The 18,177-nt window shown below is 43.7% G+C and overlaps 1 protein-coding gene across 1 annotated transcript in view; it reads right to left on the reverse strand.

The window, feature by feature from the left end:
* The window catches only part of Sycp2l (synaptonemal complex protein 2-like), a 58,966-nt gene that overhangs the window by 4,276 nt on the left and 36,513 nt on the right, over nt 1-18,177 (reverse strand). The window contains 7 exon segments of the mRNA XM_087591764.1: nt 1,856-1,953; nt 3,036-3,139; nt 4,408-4,482; nt 8,289-8,358; nt 8,518-8,591; nt 14,813-14,895; nt 16,628-16,761. Of these exon segments, the coding sequence (XP_087447890.1) occupies nt 1,856-1,953; nt 3,036-3,139; nt 4,408-4,482; nt 8,289-8,358; nt 8,518-8,591; nt 14,813-14,895; nt 16,628-16,761 (638 nt within the window).

An 18,177-nucleotide genomic window follows, 5' to 3' on the forward strand; every position in this document is an offset into this window, starting at 1 on the left:
CCTGCCTCTCTTCTCCTTTAGGTTCAATGTTCCATATAAACAAGAGCAACTGTGGGTTTCTGCTTCCTTGCATGTAGAATGTTAAAATCTTTCTTCGAGAGCAGTACTGTTGGAAAGTGATGGGGGTGGGGCCTAGTGGAGGTGTGAGATCTGGGACTCTTTTATTTCAATTTCCTGTCAGGTAAGCAGTTTCCTCTACTTCCTGTTCTTACCACGATACCTTCCCTCTTCCATAGAGCCCAGAGAAACAGGGCCTATTAATCACAGACTAAATCCCCCCCAAACATATGTGTGTGTGCACACATACATGAGTACCTAGTTTTATTACAACAGGGTCCTCGTCTACAATCTCAGCCTGATCCAAAATTCATTACGTATCCTAGACTGGCCCGAAATCATGGCTACTTTCCTGCCTCAGGTTCTAACAGTGCATGGAATTACACGCCTGGCTCCCTCAGGTATCTATTTATAATCAGAGCGCTACCTCACAGCTGGCTGCTCTCAGTGCTCTCTCACACTGAGCATAGAGCAAGCACCTAGAATTATTAGTCAGTGTGTTTTAGCTGAGTGGATTCATGGCTGAGGGTAGAGCCCTTCAGATACAGTAAGAATTTGTCAAATCCAGAGCCTTCCATGGTTTTGTCTGGCCATTGCATATGTACAAAAACTTCTTATAATTTTTACTCAAATAATGCATTCTAATCTCAAGAAGTTTAGCTAAGCAAAAATTCCTTCCCCCACCTCCACTTCGAGTCATTCTCTCCAGTACAGAGCAATCTCTCCAGTCTTCTCCATGCCACTGGAATCTTTGTTTCTAAGATCTCAAAGAACGCTTCCATAGCAGCTGTTCTGAACTGACTCTAACCTCATAGAAACCCGTCTCTCACTTCCGCTTCCTTCACATCTCTGAAATGTAGGCGCCTGGTACTCCCTGCTGACATAGTCATGAGGGCGTTCTGTGTACCGTATCTTCTCGTCTCAATATAACATAAACATTTCCCTTCTAACCGTGGTTAAGAGGACAAGCTCTGTGCATATTTATGGTGGTCTATCACCTCACGGCTACTCAACCTTCAAGGTTTCCCACCACGAGAGAAAAATTCTATGCCTATTAAATAATTAACAGTCAACACCCCCCCCATAGCCTCTGTGATGTTTTCTGTCTCTAGAAATTTCTACTCACTCTGGTAGGCTCCTCATTTAAGTGGACTCATGCAATATTTACCCTCTAAGAGCCTGGCTTTTTACTTGTAGAATAATGTTTTCAATGCTCATCCATTTTTAGTGCATGTATTGTTATGTTCAAGTACACAACAATCAATCTCTCTCTCTCTCTCTCTCTCTCTCTCTCTGTGTGTGTGTGTGTGTGTGTGTGTGTGTGTGTGTGTGTGTGTGTGTAACAATAATCCAAGAGAAAGAGACTAGTGGTTTGGTTTGAGAGAGGGGTGACATGGAAGGCCTTGCAGGGAGAGTATTTGGGAGGGGCTTAAGACCAGAAAGGGGGTTGTGGTATAATTATATTTTAACTAAAAGCAAATGTCTTCCCACGGCTGGGTGACAGTGGGCTGGATATACCACACTTCACCTCGTCTGTTTTCCCAGCGCCACAGGTTTGCCCCAACTTTGCAAATGGGTTCTCTTTCAATGAGCATCTTTTAGCATCGTTCACAGGTAGTCCATTAAGAAACTGAAGGAGAGAGCTGAGTTCCGGATTTCATCTTATAGGTGGAGAACCAGACTCCATAAAGGTTCAGAGATACAGGAAGCCTCACATCTCCTCACACCATCTCCTCAACCTCAAGGTCATGGTCACAGGTGCTGCTTCACCCCCATGGTTTGCTTTTCGAGTAGTTACCTGCATGTGTGTATCTGGTTCCAAAGTCTGATTAGGCAAGCTGGCACTTCCTTTGCCTTTTCTGAAGAGAGTGGAATCTCCCTCTGCTTGAGCCTAAGCTATTAACACAGAAACAAAATGAGAGCGTTTGTGGTAAACATGACACATAAGCTGAGTGTTTATTCAAAAGACACCACCCGCATACGGTGATGCTCACAGGAAGCATTCCTGCTGAGAGACCAGTAGGGCATCACCTGTGTACACTTCAGGCATTGCCTCTGGCTTAGTACTATAAAGGGTGGGAGAAGCCAGAAAACCCCATATTCATGCTATTGATAGCAAAGCACCAAGAAGTAGGGACACATGTCCATTATGCATTGGCTTATTGCCCAAAGCAAGACTCTGGGGGTCTCCTGAGTTAGAGAGATGTGGGCTGGGTGTGATGTTTTTCTTGAATGTGCCGATACAGAACAGAAGTCATTAGGGACTTTCCAACAATAAGACAAAATCAGAGAAACCTGACATTGCTCTGATGTGCAGCCCAGAGTTAAGATGGAGACCCAGTGTCTCAAAGATCTGCTGTTATTAAACAGATACCACCCCACATCCCCTCCCACTGTGTCTTAGAGTCTGCTCCCCTGCAAGGTCCTCTCCTTCCTCATCTAGTTGCCTGGCACTGTGGTCCAACCATGGTCTTCCCAGAATGCCACCAGTGGGTCTGAGCCAAGACCATTTGGTCCCACTGGCAAGAACAGACAGGGAGTAGTCTCATCCATTCAATATTGCCAACAGAATGGCAATAAAGTCAGTGACCACAGCCAGGATGAAGGTACCCCTCATGCTTAGGGGACCTCATACATACTTCATGTATGTCCTTCGTCATACATGAAGGACAGCGTACTATTAGAGAATGAAAGGAATGTGGCAAAGTCAGAATGAGCCGGGTTCTCTTTCTGTTGCATTTGCCCAGCTCTGTTGAGAGATACAGTTGACAAAGTAGAAATATGGGAACTAGAGAGATTTCTCAGTCCGTTTGTGCCCTCTGACCAGTACCTGTCCCTTCCCAGCCTCTCCCTGGCCTCTGGTAACCACCCCTATGCTCTTTCTTCTACTTCCGCTCTCTTAGATCCCACCTATAAAGGTGACGTCATGCAGCGTCTGTCTGGCTTGTTCCACATTTCCTGCATTAGTGGACTGGTACCTCAAATTTTCTTTTCAGATCTCTAGTGAAGTTTTCAAAGGCCATTTTTAAAGCAGAACTATTTGTGTTTTCTGGCACATCTTCTTGAGATGGAGTAGAAATGTCTGATAAACAAAAATAAAATATTAACAATAACTAAAAAAAATATGCTCAAGTAAACACGCTTAGTCTCTTCTTGCCAGAGGATACAACAACTTGTCAGAAGCACAAATGTAAACCACAGACTCCCCCAACTAGCTATCTGCATTAGATTCTGCATCATGACTGACCCTGACCATACTAGCTAGCTAACTCATACTGAATCAGTAAGGTAGGCATCTCATGCTACCTCCCAGCAAACCCTTCCCCCTGTCAAGTGTTCATTTCATCCAAACTTTCTCAGCACCTTAAATCAGATCAATCGATAATGTGTCTAAGAAGGCGGCTTGGATGTTATAGAAGTTGTTAGGAACACACAACACGAAAGACAGTGTAATGACTCAGTGGGTAAGAGTGCTTGTCATCATGCCTGATGACGTAAGTTCAATCTTTGGATTCTATATAAGGAGAGAACTGACACCAGAAAGTTGTCTTCCAACCTTCTTGCATGCATAACATGCACATGTGTGTACATAAGTAAATAACAGAGGATATAACAGCTTATGTCAGGGAGGATGGCCTGCCGTAGAATCTCAGACTTACCTAGCTAGGCATATAAGGTCTGTGTTCTAAAGAATTTCTCTCACCAACTTGTTTATTCCTTACAGAAAACCATGGTAGGTGCTTCTAGGATTCTCATGAAACATTGACACCGCCTGACTTCTGCAAGCACCCAGCAGCAGCTCCAGAATAGAACTCAGGTTACCTCAAATTATGACTAACCCAGGTTACCTCAAATCATGACTAACCCAGGTTACCTCAAATCATGACTAACCCAGGTTATCTCAAATCATGACTAACCCAGGTTATCTCAAATCATGACTATCTTGTGCCTCTGGGCTTCCCAGTTTGCCTTTTTGGAGCCCTTCATTTCAAAATCTATGGTACTGTTCATCCAGAAATCTAGCCAAGCTCACAGACATGATCTATCACTTGCTTTGATTATAAATTATGTGTGCACACAAATGTAATAACTACCAGCTAAGCAGAAGCTCTAGTTTTAGAACCTGCTGGTCTTGAAGAAGAGCTACAGAGCAGAAATCAAAGTTCTAGAGGAGGCTAGTGCTTGCTTTTATCCACAATTTGTGCAATAATTTGTTTATCTCAGAAAGAACAAAACGCTTAGCCCATAGGCTGACTGCAGCCCCGGTGACCTTAAAATGTAGCTCTTGTAATTCTCATTAGTACATTAAGAACAGACACACCCATCACACCCCTGAGTGTATGGAATTACCTGCCACAATGGGGGATCCTGGAGCATCTTCTAATCTTGACTGCTTTAGGGCAACAGCACTCCCATCGGGTGTCTCTAAATGTAAACAGCAGTGTCACGAACCATTTGTGTGTGTACTTCTTTCCTGTCCTACGTATCTTGTCCTCTTTTTTGTCTGTGGACCTCACATGTATGTCCACCATGTCTGCGCCCTATGATGTAGGTCTTTCCACATCCCTCTCCCCAGCCAGATATTCTTGCACTTCCCAACACACCCCCTCTTGCACTCATAAACTCTAGAGAGAGAGAGAGAGAGGAAGAAAGACATACACAGAGAGACAGATACACAAACACACATGCACACATGACAGATACACACAGAGACAGACATATTCACATGGACACACATACACACATACAAATACACACACAGAAAGACACACAGACACACACATATACACATACAAATACACACACGGAAAGACACACAGACAGACACACACACATATACACATACAAATACACACACAGAAAGACACACAGACAGACACACACACATATACACATACAAATACACACACAGAAAGACACACAGACAGACACACACACATATACACATACAAATACACACACAGACAGACAAAGAGAGAGAGACAGAGACAGAGAGACAGAGGGACAGAGACAGATACACAAACACACATGCACACATGACAGATACACACAGAGACAGACACATTCACATGTGCACGCATACATACATACAAATACACAGAAAGACACAGACAGACAGACAGACAGACAGACAGACAGACAGACACACACACACACACACCAGCACATCCTACTAAGTCCAGTTAGTATTACATTTGCTTTCGTGCCTTTGGGGCTAACTCCTTGGGTTTGGGGTCTCATCACTGAAGTGTTTCTCCCTCCCTCAGCAGCCACTGACTGCCAGCAGTTCTTCACCTAGCGTGGACCATGTAAGGTTTCCCTGCACCTCTGCTGGGTGTCAGTTGGTGTGTTCTTTGCAGGTTTTGTGCAGACAGCCATGATGTGAAAGTTCACGGGAGCAATGTCTCTGCCCTGTCCTGAAGAAACTGTTACACAATGTTAGTCCCAGCCCTTGGGCTCTTAGACACAGTTCCAGCTCCAATTCCATCAGGTTGCCTTGTCTTAGATGTAGGGGTTTCCTTGTAGCTGGCACATTTTGGGGCAGGTACCCCTGCAACCATTTGTTTTATGTGCTTCCCTGGCCCAGGGCCTCTTTTTGCCAGTTAGTGACTCTGATACAGCCCGGATGCACCTCATCTCCTTCTCGTTACTAATTACCAACTGTTGGCAGGTGGATGGAGCACGGCCTAAGAATCAAAGCGCTGCTGTCCACTGATGCCTGAAGGAAGACGTGGCCACAGGCATCCGTTTGATGCACTCAGTCATGTTTAGGAATTCTCTGCTTCACGAGGTACAGACTCGTTAGAGGCAGTGTTCTAAATAGAGCCAGGGCAGTGGACAACAAAAATACCCCCAGATGGCTGAAGCTCTGGGTTTGTTTGGGATTCCTCTATTCCTTTGGCCTCTATGGTTGTTTGTTTGTTTGTGTGTGTGTGTGTGTGTGTGTGTGTGTGTGTGTGTGTGTGTGTGTGTTTGGTTGGTTGTTTGGAGAGTTGGTCGGTTAGGTTTTAGTATCGGTACCGTGCTGTTTTGTTACTGTGTGGAGTTATTTGAAGCCAGGCACTGTGGTGCCTTCAGCTTTTCTCCTCCTCCTGCGTGGCTTTGCTTTTGTGGTTTAAGTCTTTTGTGTATCCCTATGACATCCTTATGAGCTCTCCTCCATTTCTCTGGAGAGTGTTACTGAAGTGTGATGGGGACTGCCTGAATCACTGCACATTGCTTTTTGGTACCTTCTTCAACACTTGGTGCTAGGGGGGTGGGTACACACAGAGAAGAATGGAACCAGATCCTTAAATGTCACTCTATAAACATCAACGTGAAATGTACGAAAAGTGTCACTCTAGGATCTGAAATATTAAGACTGCTCAAGGAAAACACGGGGGAAAGGAAGCATTTCAAGAAATAGGATGGGGCAAGAATTCTATAAAGGACTCTCTCTGTAAAGAAGTCTGTGAGTTGCCTACAAAGTCATAGTGAGCATTGATATATGAGATCACATAAAATGTAAAGGCTTTTGCGTGGCAGAGGGAACCAGTAGCAGAATGGAGGGACAGCCTATATAATGAGAGAATATCTCTTTCAGTCCTCTATCCAACAGAGGACAAGTGTTTAGAAAAAATAAACAACTCCAAAATATATGCAAAAAAATCTAGTCAATAAATTAGCAAAGAATTGGACAGATGGTTTTCAAAAATTAAGCATGTATGGTCAATAAATATATTGGAAAAAACATGTGACAGCTTTAGTTATCGAAGAAATGCAAATTAAAAAACACACTGAAATTCTGCCTCACCTCAGTCACCAAGCAAACAGCATATACTGTGAGGACAGGATTGTGACCTTATACACTGTTGGCCAGACTGTAAATGTGTACAGCCACTGTGGAAATCAGTATGAAGATCCCTCAAAACACTAAGACCAGAGCTACCAGATGACACAGCTGTACCATTCCTGGGACTGTGTCCAAAGGAACCCAAGTCCAGAGACACCTGGCTACCCATTTGAGGCACCGTTCAAAATAACCAAGTCACAGAATGAGCCTACACGTTCATCAGCAAATGAATTAACTAAAAAACAAACATGGTAGTCAGCCCCAATGCAACCCTGCCCAAGCCCATCCAGAATTGGGCAAGAGTGTAAACCAACTGAGTAAGTTTGCCAGACCACCTCTCCTCTCTGTCAGGTCAGGCCCACTGACAGTCTCACGGCAGTGCGAGCTGCCCAGGCAAGTTCCCCGATCCCCCACACAGGACTCTCTGGAGTCACACAGTAGAGATGCTACCAGATGAGCCTCTCAGATGCTTGCCCTCAGTACCCCAACCCTCCGAGACAGAGGGGCAGCAGCATCCACCTTTGCAACCGCCAGGCATGTCATCTGGCCTCACCAGAAAGAGCCTCTCACATGCTCTGCCATACATGACAGTAGGCTCTGGATCTTGCACCCGTATCACTCTTCTGTGTTCAGACCCAGTTTAGAGCCATACTCGCTTGCTTTTTGGTTGCCAGTGAATTTAATCAACCCTGTCAAAAGTCAGTGCCAAATACCCCGAGGATTGACTTACAACTCTTCAGGCCTAGTCTGAAGCTAACCAGTCTTGGACACAAACAAAAACTTGCCCTCAGCACAGGCTGGTCAGGTGCACAACCAACGATACAAGTCCACATACACAAACCATGAAATGCCAAGACACGACTCCCCCCAAATACCACGAATTATAGAAACGTTTACCAAGGAGAATTATCTAGATGAATCCAATGGCAAGGAACTTTAAAAAAAAATCAACCTGATCAAAGAATTCAAGAAGTTTAAAGAGGGTAGGAACAAACGTGAACGAACTTAGAGAGGGAGGAAGAAACTCCTGCTGGAAACCCAAGAAAGTACAAACGCACGCTGAAGGAGGTGACAAGGACAGTTCAGAATCCATGAGTGACTTCGATAAAAAGATAGAAATACTGAAGAAAATTCAAGTGGAAATGAAATTGGCATTGAAAAAAATCAACTACCCAATCAGAAATCTCAGAGTGAATAGCGATTGGGTAGGTGGAATCAAGAGAAAATACTGGGACCAGAAGATCACGCCAATCAAAGAATAGGATTACTTTTTTAAAACATGCATGAAAGAAACATGTGTGCACGGTGATTTTTTTTAATCTGGAATAATCTGAAAAAAATGGCCCAGATTAATTACACTTTTTTTTTTCTGATAAAGAAAACAGAATTACTCAAGTACCTCTGTGTTCCGAGCTTTCTAGCTTGTGCTTTGAGCTACGGTTCCCCATGAATGGTTCGCAGTTCACAATCTAGAACACAAAATACAGACACACAAAATACAGCCTGTGTAGATGTACACAGTTAAAAAACAAGGCAGTGGTGTTGTACCGCCCTCTTAAAAGAATAAGCAATTGCTTTGTGCAAGTGTGATTTTAAGTCTGGAAAATTGAATGAATAATAAGTAGTACCTGGGGTTCATTTTTCTCTACTTCCGGGCGCTCCAAGGAAGACAGACTGCTGGACGAATGAGGACTTTGGAATTCTGAGTATTAGAGAAAACAATTCCCACTGAGTAAACAGATCAAGAGACTAATTCACATAGCACTCTGTGGTGGTTCTGTGTATCGGATCTCCTCGTTAAAGGAGAGGGGACGGTCCTAAACAAAAGTGCCATGTCTCTCAGCGCATGCATGCTTGTTGGGTTTCTGTGTCCGTAGATAAATGAATGGCCAGTTCCCCCAGCAGCCTCTATGGCTCACATCCGTTCTGTGCATCCGTTCCATGCATCCATTCTGCACATCTGTACTTCTCTCTCCTCAGACTTAAGTTGCCTCCTTATTTCCTTTCCCTTTCCTGTATGTAACGACTTGATACAGTCGCACATCATTCACCGATTATCACAAATTAATCGGACTCCGCCTATCATTCACCACCTACCAAACTTGTTCACCCAAAAATGTAAGGTCCCCATGCTTTGATGGACATCTTCACTTCCCCACCCACATGTATACATTTTATTTTCTGCTTCTGTGATTTTGAATTTTGTAGTTTCTACGTGTTTGGGTAAAAGATCATACAATGCCTCTTGACTTGGTTCATGTCATAATGAAACACCCTATAGGTCCATCCTCTCCACAAAAGGCAAAACTTCCTTTTTATAGAACATGGGATGGAGTCCTGTGCCCACCGCAGTTTTTGTCAACCACCCAACTTATTAATACGCACTTATGTTGTTCCACCAACTTACTATGGGTTAGGTTAATGACAATGAACACCTTCTCATAGATTTGGTGGACATTTGGGTGTTTTGTCCATTTTTGATTCCTCTTCACGCTGAAACTGAGAGTTTCTTAGAAGTTTTAACTATCAACACCTAACCAGTTCTATGCAAACCTCTGCTCTGTCAGTTGTCAGGCATGCCCTGCAGTATAGCAGTGCGTCGATGGGGTTCTTGCTTACGTCTACGTCATATCTAGAAAGTCATTGGCAAGGTCAGTGTCAGGGAGCTGGTTCCCTATGCTTGCCTACTTGTCCCCTTCGTCCCCTTTGTCCCCTTTGCTCCTCAGAGTTGCTTCTATTTTCATGTCATATGTACGTATAATTTTATGTATCTATAAGGTCTAGGACCCACAAATAAGGAAAAACGTTTAGGGCCTGGAGAGATGGTTCAGTAATTAAGAGCACCAGCAGCTCTTCCAGTGGTCCCCAGTTTGATTGCCAGCACCCCCATGGCAGCTCACAATCATGGTTTATTTCCCTTGCAGGGATTTTGACACCCTCTTCTGGCCTTCATGGGGACCAGGCACACACATGGTGTACATGTATACACGCAGCAAAAACACCCACATAAAAATAAAAATTTGGTATTTGTTGCAGACTCGTTTTAATCTGATTAGCTCCAATTGCATCCATTGCCAGAAAATGACAGGTAATTCCTCATAATTAAACACATTTCCTTGTGTAATACATTTTTTTAAAAAAATATTTTTTACATCCCAATTGCTGACCCATCTCCCCTTCACAGGGACCCTCTCAGGGTCCCTCCCCTTCTCCTCTGAGAGGGTAGGGTCCCCCTGGGTATCCCCCGGCCTTGGCATTATCAAGTCTTTAAAAAAGATCTACTTGATACATATGGGTGTTTGGTCGGCATGTATGTCCACACACCAGAAGACGGCATTGGAGTTCATGGAACTGCTGTTGTTGAAGTTGTAAGTCACAGTGTGAGTTGTGGGGATTGGATCCAGGATCCCTGGAAGAGCATTCAGTGATCTTAGCAGCTGAGTCATTTTTGTGGCCCCTGCCACATTTTTTGTCCCTCTGTGGGACAACTAGTTTAGCTCTGTAATATGGCTATTGTGATTCATGCTGCAATCGTTTCTAATGAGGCATTCAGTCCATTTTGACTTTTGTTCACAGTTTAAACCGAAGGTCTTAATTCTTTTGCATGTGGATATCTACTTTCCCTCAAACCACTCATTAAGCACACTTTCTTATCATTTACTTTAGCATCCTTGGCAAAGATCAGTCGATCACATGTGCGCTGTTTGTATTTGAACCAACCGACCTTTATTTTTTTATATACCAACTTTAATTTCTGGGGAGTTGCAATATGTTGAAATGAGGGAGGTTTGTCCCGAGACTCTGAGCTCAGCTCTTTCCCGCTATGGTAGTTTGAGATCTTCCAGGCTTCATACAAATTCTAGAATTTTTCTTTTACAGTGAAGAATGCATTTGGAAAGTTGATAAAGACTTCATGTAAACTGTTTGTTCTCTTGGGAGCTCTGATATCCTTAGACTATATCAGCTCTTCCAGTCCAGGGGATGAAAGGGCTCTCCGTGTATCCATACCTTCTTCTGTTAGTGTCTGTTTGCCCCTTCAGTGTGCAAAGCTTTCACTTCCTTAGTCTGCCCCCGTTGTTTATCCCGTCATAAACTGGATCGTTCTCTCACATCTTCCTTCAGGTAGTTCTTGGCTACAGTAGAAGCTGTGACAGATTTTTAAATAAACATGAATTGCACATCTTAGTGGAGAGTGGCGTTTTTATACATCAGAATCGTGCGGGTTGATTGGAGCCAACCACCTCTGTCAAGCCTCTCCAGCCCTACAGTCCTTCCCCAACTTCTAGCAGCCTCACTTCTACTGTCAAGAAGAATTTAGTTTCTACAGATGAGAAAGGACATGGTACTTGGTCTGTGTTTGGCTCACTTCACACGAATCCTCTCAGGTTCCATCCATTTTGACAAAAAAGGCGACAAGCCATTCTTCTGTGGCTCAACGGTAGGCTTCACACATGTGCTACATTTCTGCCACCTGAGCATCTTTCTGTGCAGGGCTCCCTGGACTGGTTCCATTTTTAGCAACTGTGTGGCACAGTACACCTCATCCTGAAGGTCCGTCTCTTTGGTGCCCTGATTTATTCCCTTGGGTTACATGCACAGCCGTGGGGCAGTTATGCCGTATGGTAAGGCTAGTGTTTGTAATCGGTCTCTGTAAGAGCTGCTCTAGTTTGCACGAACACCAATGGTATTAAGAGTCCCATTGGCCACATCCTTGCCAAAAGTATTTTGAAATACATCATCATAAATAGAGTGAGTTGGATTCTTGTTATAGCTAGCTTTGGTTTTTGGTTTGGTTTGGTGTGCTGTGTGCTAAAGATCAACCCAACATGTTATTCAAGTGCTCTCTCATTGGTCAGTAGCCCCTGCCACTCACTATAGGCCTGACACTGATTTCCTTAGTGGCTAATTCTATTGCACATTTCCCCCCTCTGAATCACCCTAGCGTCTTGCATCCCTAGGATGAAAACAACTTTATAACGGTAAAAAAAAAACTTTGATATGTTGAATTAACTTGATTTACTACCATATTAAGCATTCATGTATATCATCGGGCATTCTGTCCTGCAGATTGTTGTGTCCTTACAGTTTGGTAACAGAGCAGTGCTGTTACCAATGCAGGTTAACAGGTCGCAATGGTGACTCGGTGAGTTAAAAATGCTTGCTATGCAAGCCTGAAGACCCAGGTCTGGATTCCTAGACCCCACGTAAAGAGCAGATGTAGCACAAACATCTGTAAATGTGCTACTGTGCCCATAAGAGATATAGGAGGGATACACGGGCAGGAGACTCTCCCAAAATTCGAGGGCCAGCTTAGCCCAGTTTCTGCAGCAGTCACAATGAGAGGGCAAGACCTGATGCCAGCTATCTGACCAGCCTGTATGCATGCAAATTAAAGTAAAAAGCAATTGAAAAGGACACTGCATGTCAACTGCTGACCTACACATGCAAGAATACACACATGAACACACACACCACACATATATGCACACACATGCACGCACACACACACACACACACACACCATTTTTTAAAAGGAATTAGAAAAAAATTCCCATTTTTAGCTTTATAAAATAGTTTGAGGACTTATAATTCTTATAAAATTCAGTAAAAGTCCAAGAGTAGAGTTATCCGAGGCTTTAGAAGGAAACAGTTTAATTATTGCTTCAATCCCTGTGCTTGCTACATATGGATCAATTTTGGTAGAAAGCATGTCCAGAGATTTGCCTGCTTCTTTTAAGCCTCTAACTTGTTGATAGTTTTTTACATGCTTATGTGTAATAATCTGTATTTCTGTGGTATTGGTTATTATGCACACATCACAGATTGCATGAGTTATCCTCTTCTGTTGATTAGCATAGCTGTTTTTATCTTTCTAAAATACCACTTTCACTGCCTTTTTGATATGTTTTTGTTCCTATTTTAATTATCTGTCCATTGTGAGCTCGGTTTTCTTATGACCTTGATTGAGATGCAATGCTTGGCTATTTTAAACATTTTTTTAAAAAACAAGTGCTAATTGCTGTAGACTCTCTTCCTTTTAAAAAAGATTTTTGTAAAGAAACAGTTTAGACAGAAAGCCATTGAAGAAAACTCTTAAAATTGTGGTAAAGGGGGCTGGAGAGTTGCCTCGGTGGTTAAGAGCCCTGGCAGCTCTTCCAGAGGACCTGGGTTCAATTCCCAGCACCCACATGGCAGCTCACACTTCCAGGGGATCTGGCATCCTCACACAGACAGACATGCAGGCCAAACCCCAATGCACATAAAATAAAAATAAATATCATTTTATAGTTGTGATAAGGATGCTGAAGTGTGTAGCTCTTCGCGGTTGGTGACCTCTGGCAGGGGTGGGGTAGGGAAAGGACTTAGTTTCTTTAAGAGGCTGGTCATTAGAAGTTTGACCCCGCTCCAATGAGTATATGGGCGACACAAATAGGATCTGGTTTTTTTTCCCTTGTTTATCTTTTGTTCTGGAGGAGGTGGTGGGCATTGGGGTAGAGAGCTTGGAAGGACTGGAATCAGGTAGCATTATGTGGAATTTCCAAATAATCAATAAAAACATTAAGTTTAAAAAAGAAAATGGCAGAAAAGATTTTTATGACCACGAAAATGTCTTATGTGTCCTTCACCTTTATTGAATAAATCAATTATTAAAAGAAAAAAATTTTTGCCTGTCTGTATGTGGATGACTGATTCCCACAGAGGCCAGAAGAGTGCGCCAGAATCCTTGAAACTGAAGTTAAAGGTGGCTGTGAGCCACCGCGTGGGTGTTGGGAATGACCCTGGGTCTTCCTCAGAACTCCAAGAGTGTCCTCAACTGCAGAGACAGCCCCTGCCCCAGAGCTCCCTCTCTCCTGCATCCCACATGTTAGTTTTGACATGTTAGTTTCTCCTTTAGTTTCTTTCAATATTTAATTTTCTTTCTCATGGTTTAGGGTGCCTTCAAAAAGTCTGTTGTGGGGTTGGGGATTTAGCTCAGTGGTAGAGCACTTGCCTAGCAAGCGCAAGGCCCTGGGTTCTGTCCCCAGCTCGGGGGGGGGGGGACGGGGGGAGAGGAAGGAGTCTGTTGGTTAAGACACAACCAGCACACCTGAGCCATTCCCATCTGAGAGGCTCCCTGTAAGGGAACCAGAACCTACAGAGACCACTGCTGTGTCTGCGAGAGAACGTCAGAGTCTTGCTCTTTAAAAAATAATGACGACGATGATTGAGTACAAGAATTAAACAGACGTATGAGGAAAATGTATCCAAGTCTTAACTAGACTGTCTCCAAACTGAATCTAACAGTGATTGAGAAATCAAAATTCAAAACAAGAGAAAAAAATTTAGCAAAGTGACTGCAACTTTGAAACACAAACAGAAAGGCTTAAAATGGCCAATTAAATAATGATCCCAAGAGGTAGATCTCTAGCAGCGGCGTGGATCAAGACGATGCCTGAGATGGGTTATGGCGTGAACTACACGCAGGGCTCTCCCTCTGTGGTCCTTGTGTCTCCTGACAGCGGTGCATGGTTAGATGATGACAGCAGCAGAATCTGGGCATAGGTAGCAGGAACACTGGTGATCGATCTTCCTTCCTTGAGCCTCTGGGCCCAGCAGTGAGACTACCGTGAAAGCGAGTCGAAATTCCTCTTGAAGCCCCTCCCTGCATATTCACCCAGAGGTGGGGTTTTTAGCTGGAATGGATGGAGTTATTTAAGAATCCTCCAGAAACTCCTGAAGATGTGGCAGCAGGGGAAACTAGGTGTCCTCTCCCTACCCTGTCAGTAGCAGGTGCCTAGGCTCAGCACAAGATTGAGAGGAGACAGCAGCTATTCCACTGTCTCGGCACAAGCCTACATACAGCCGGCAACACCCTTTATCCTCGAGCACACTGATCTCCCAGCCCAGAGGCAGTCGGTCTCTTGGCCCCACCATGAAGCTCACCTCTCCAGTGTAGACCATCTGTCTCTCCTGTCTTCTTTGTGGAGGAGCTGGGTTCTGAGCCCCTACGTTCAGGCATCTCGAATCTTAAGACACCAGGGAAAGGCCCGATTCTTTTTTGTATATTCGTTTTAATTTTAATGAATTGGTTTGTTCCAACGGTTTTCGGTAACATTCTGGGGTTTCTCTTTGTATAAAGTGATATTTCAACCATTCCTTTTATTTCTGTCTTGATGATTGCTCTGGCAAGGGCTTCTGGGACTGTACTGAGTCGAACGGCACAGTAGACACCTTGCCAAGTTCTTCTGGATTCTGCCAAAACCTTTTCATCCCTTTATGTGACATGAGATCTAAGCTTCTCACTCATAACCTTTAATAGCAGAGGCATAGCCCATCTATATCTAATTTTTGAGAGTTTTTTTAATCTTAAAAGGATGTAGACTTTCTCCAATACTCTTCTGAATCTACTGCAATTATGAATTTTATGCCCTTGTTGTTACTTTAGTCACTACAATGCCACTTACCAATTTTCATAAGTTGAATCATCCTTGCATTCTGGGGGTGGGGAGGAATCTCACAATTACGACACATGATGTGCTGTTGAAGTCAGTATAACAGTGTCTTGCTCTTTTTATTGCTATCATTCAGCACCGTGACTGAGAGCAGCTTGGAGAGGAAAGGGTTACACATCACATGTGTGTCGTCAAAGGGAAGTCAAGGCAGGCAGAAAATCAGGGCAGAAACCCAAGTCAGGAACCTGGCGGTATTAACTGAAGGAGGAGCCATGTGGGAACACTGCTTGGTTTGTCTGTCCCTTGTGGCTCGTACACCCCGCTTTCCTACGCTATTCAGGACTACCTGCCCAGGGCTTGCACCACCCACAGGGATCTGGGGCCCTCTCACACAACCGTTATTTAAGAAACAGCCCTAGAGACTTAGAGAGAATCTGATGGAGGCATTTTCTTAACTGAGGTCCCCCTTCCTAGACGACTGTAGCCTGTGTCAAGCTGACATAAAAACTAGCCAGCACACCAGTGGAGTATCACCATCTATGTTCTTTAGGGGTCATCATCTGTAATTTCTTTTTTTAAAACCATTCCCCTATCTAGCTTGGATATTGAAGAGCTTTTGGGCTCACAAGATGTGTTCTGTAGTATTATCTCCTCTTCAGTTTTTGAAGCTTGGGAAATTCTGTCATAAATTCTTTAACTGCCAGGTACAGTTCATGCTTCTCTCATTGGGAACTCCGATTACTGCTTCTCATTTGTGGCTGACTTTGTTCTGTGACTACGAAAAATTGAGTGGTTGAAACAAAAGCACGGGTCAGAAAGCAAGACTACCATCAACCAGTTCTTTTAGAAGTTTACGATCCTTTCGGTTGGTCGCCATTTGTGTTTCCCTGTCTTAGAGAGGAGTGCCAGACTCTCATGGACAAGCCGAGCTCAAGCACCAGAGCAAAGATAGAATTCAGCATCACCCATAGTCTGCGAGTGGAAACATTAAACAGAGAAAGCATCGCAATGTCGCTCATTCAAAGATTTCTACATTTTCCTCAGAGCCAGGGCGTAGCTTAATGAATGACGGTGACAAGATTGATGGCTTGAGTTCAGTCCCCAGAACCCACATGGAAAGAGAGAACCAATTCCTGCAGGTTGTCCTCTGATCTCCATAAGGATGCTGTCATACACACACACACACACACACACACACACACACACACACACACACACACACACACAATTTCTAAAATCAAAATGCAGTTTCTTTCATAGACCATACCCCAAAATACATTTTTTATACTATAAACTAACTGAAAACCAAGTACCTATTTTCTGTGTAGATGCCTCAGGCGTTAACAGCACAGAACTTTCTCGTAGTTTTGTCTCAGAAATGTTTAGAGGAGTGGAATTGTTTCTCCTGGGGATGCCTTTCCATAGTGGTGTTAGCTCGGCCTAAGACGTAACAGTCTTATTAAATGTTGATATTCACAACACTCAACCATAATGGCAAAAACTCCCACGATATTTTCAATAGCCTTTAAGAAGACTAAGCATTGGGTTTGCTGGATTAAAGAACAAATACTAGGACCCCGACATCTCCCAAACTGGAAGAACACTAAAGTAAAATCTTAACTGGTAGCTACATCCGGGTGCCTCCAAAGTGAGGTGCAGGTCAGAGCAACAGGGACAGAGGAACTCAACAGAGAAGCAAATCCTCAACTCCCACCTACAAGCTACCCAATCAGAAAGGCAGGGGCCAGCACCTAGCAAGCCACCCTGGTCGCTCTGCTGACCTTATGGGGGTTTGGCCGGCTCCTAATCACTGCCAGTTCTTATAAATAAATATACAGTGGGCCCGTTAAGTTTCCAGTCTAAGGCAGTTTTCTGACCTGCTGCCGTGGTGATTCTATGGTTCAAAGAATACAGCCCTCATCTTTCCCTTAACAGAAAACATTCTCTAGTCCTTGCCCCAGATTACTTCCTTGCAATCCGATGCAATGGATGGGAAAGTCAGCCTGACACCCTCACTGAAAACCCAGCACAGAATTCTTGTTCATTGTGTGGTTTAAATGTATCAGGTTTGATTCTGTGGAGTTTCTTGGGGCTTGGTGAAAACCGAAGTTGTAGTTATTTGAATGTCTTCTTTGGGTGTGTTTACCATGGATAACTCCTTATTTCAGGCTGCACTATTCAACAAAACATTAAAAAGAGCTGCCAATATCCACAGATTTTTTCCCACCCATGAATTCAACAAATTATGGATCAAAACTATTCAGGAAAATAATTTGACTATGCCAAATAGATTCAGATCAATATTTTGGTTATAGTAGTATATATTATTATATGTACATAATAAATAATTTGGAACAGTGACTGGGTAGCGTGACCCTGAGTTGAGTATTATGTGGTCTAATGGTGATCAGGTCCACAGGTCATAGATAGATACCGTGCTATTTGAGGAGCCATGTGGTGGTCTATGGCTTTCGGAATCCAGGCTGTATACTGGAACCAACTGCCCAGAGATAACAAAGGACACGTATCAAAGGCTATCCTGACTCACAGGTTTAGCCTATGAGCTACGAAATAAAACAGACAGAGGTGGTGCTGGAAAACCAACCTCATTCTACTTCTACAAAAGCAGGTAGGGTACTCTTAGAATTCTAGCAACTACTTTTTTTTAAATCTTTATTAACTTGAGTATTTCTTATTTACATTTCGATTGTTATTCCCCTTCCCAGTTTCCAGGCCAACATCCCCCTAACCCTTCCCCCTCCCCTTCTATATAGGCTACCCCTCCTCATCCTCCCCCCATTACCGCCCTCCCCCCAACAATCATGTTCACTAGGGGTTCAGTCTTGGCAGAATCAA

This window comes from Rattus norvegicus, chromosome 17, assembly GCF_021556685.1.
Source record: "Rattus norvegicus strain SHRSP/BbbUtx chromosome 17, alternate assembly SHRSP_T2T, whole genome shotgun sequence".
NCBI classification, from domain to species: Eukaryota; Metazoa; Chordata; class Mammalia; order Rodentia; family Muridae; genus Rattus; species Rattus norvegicus.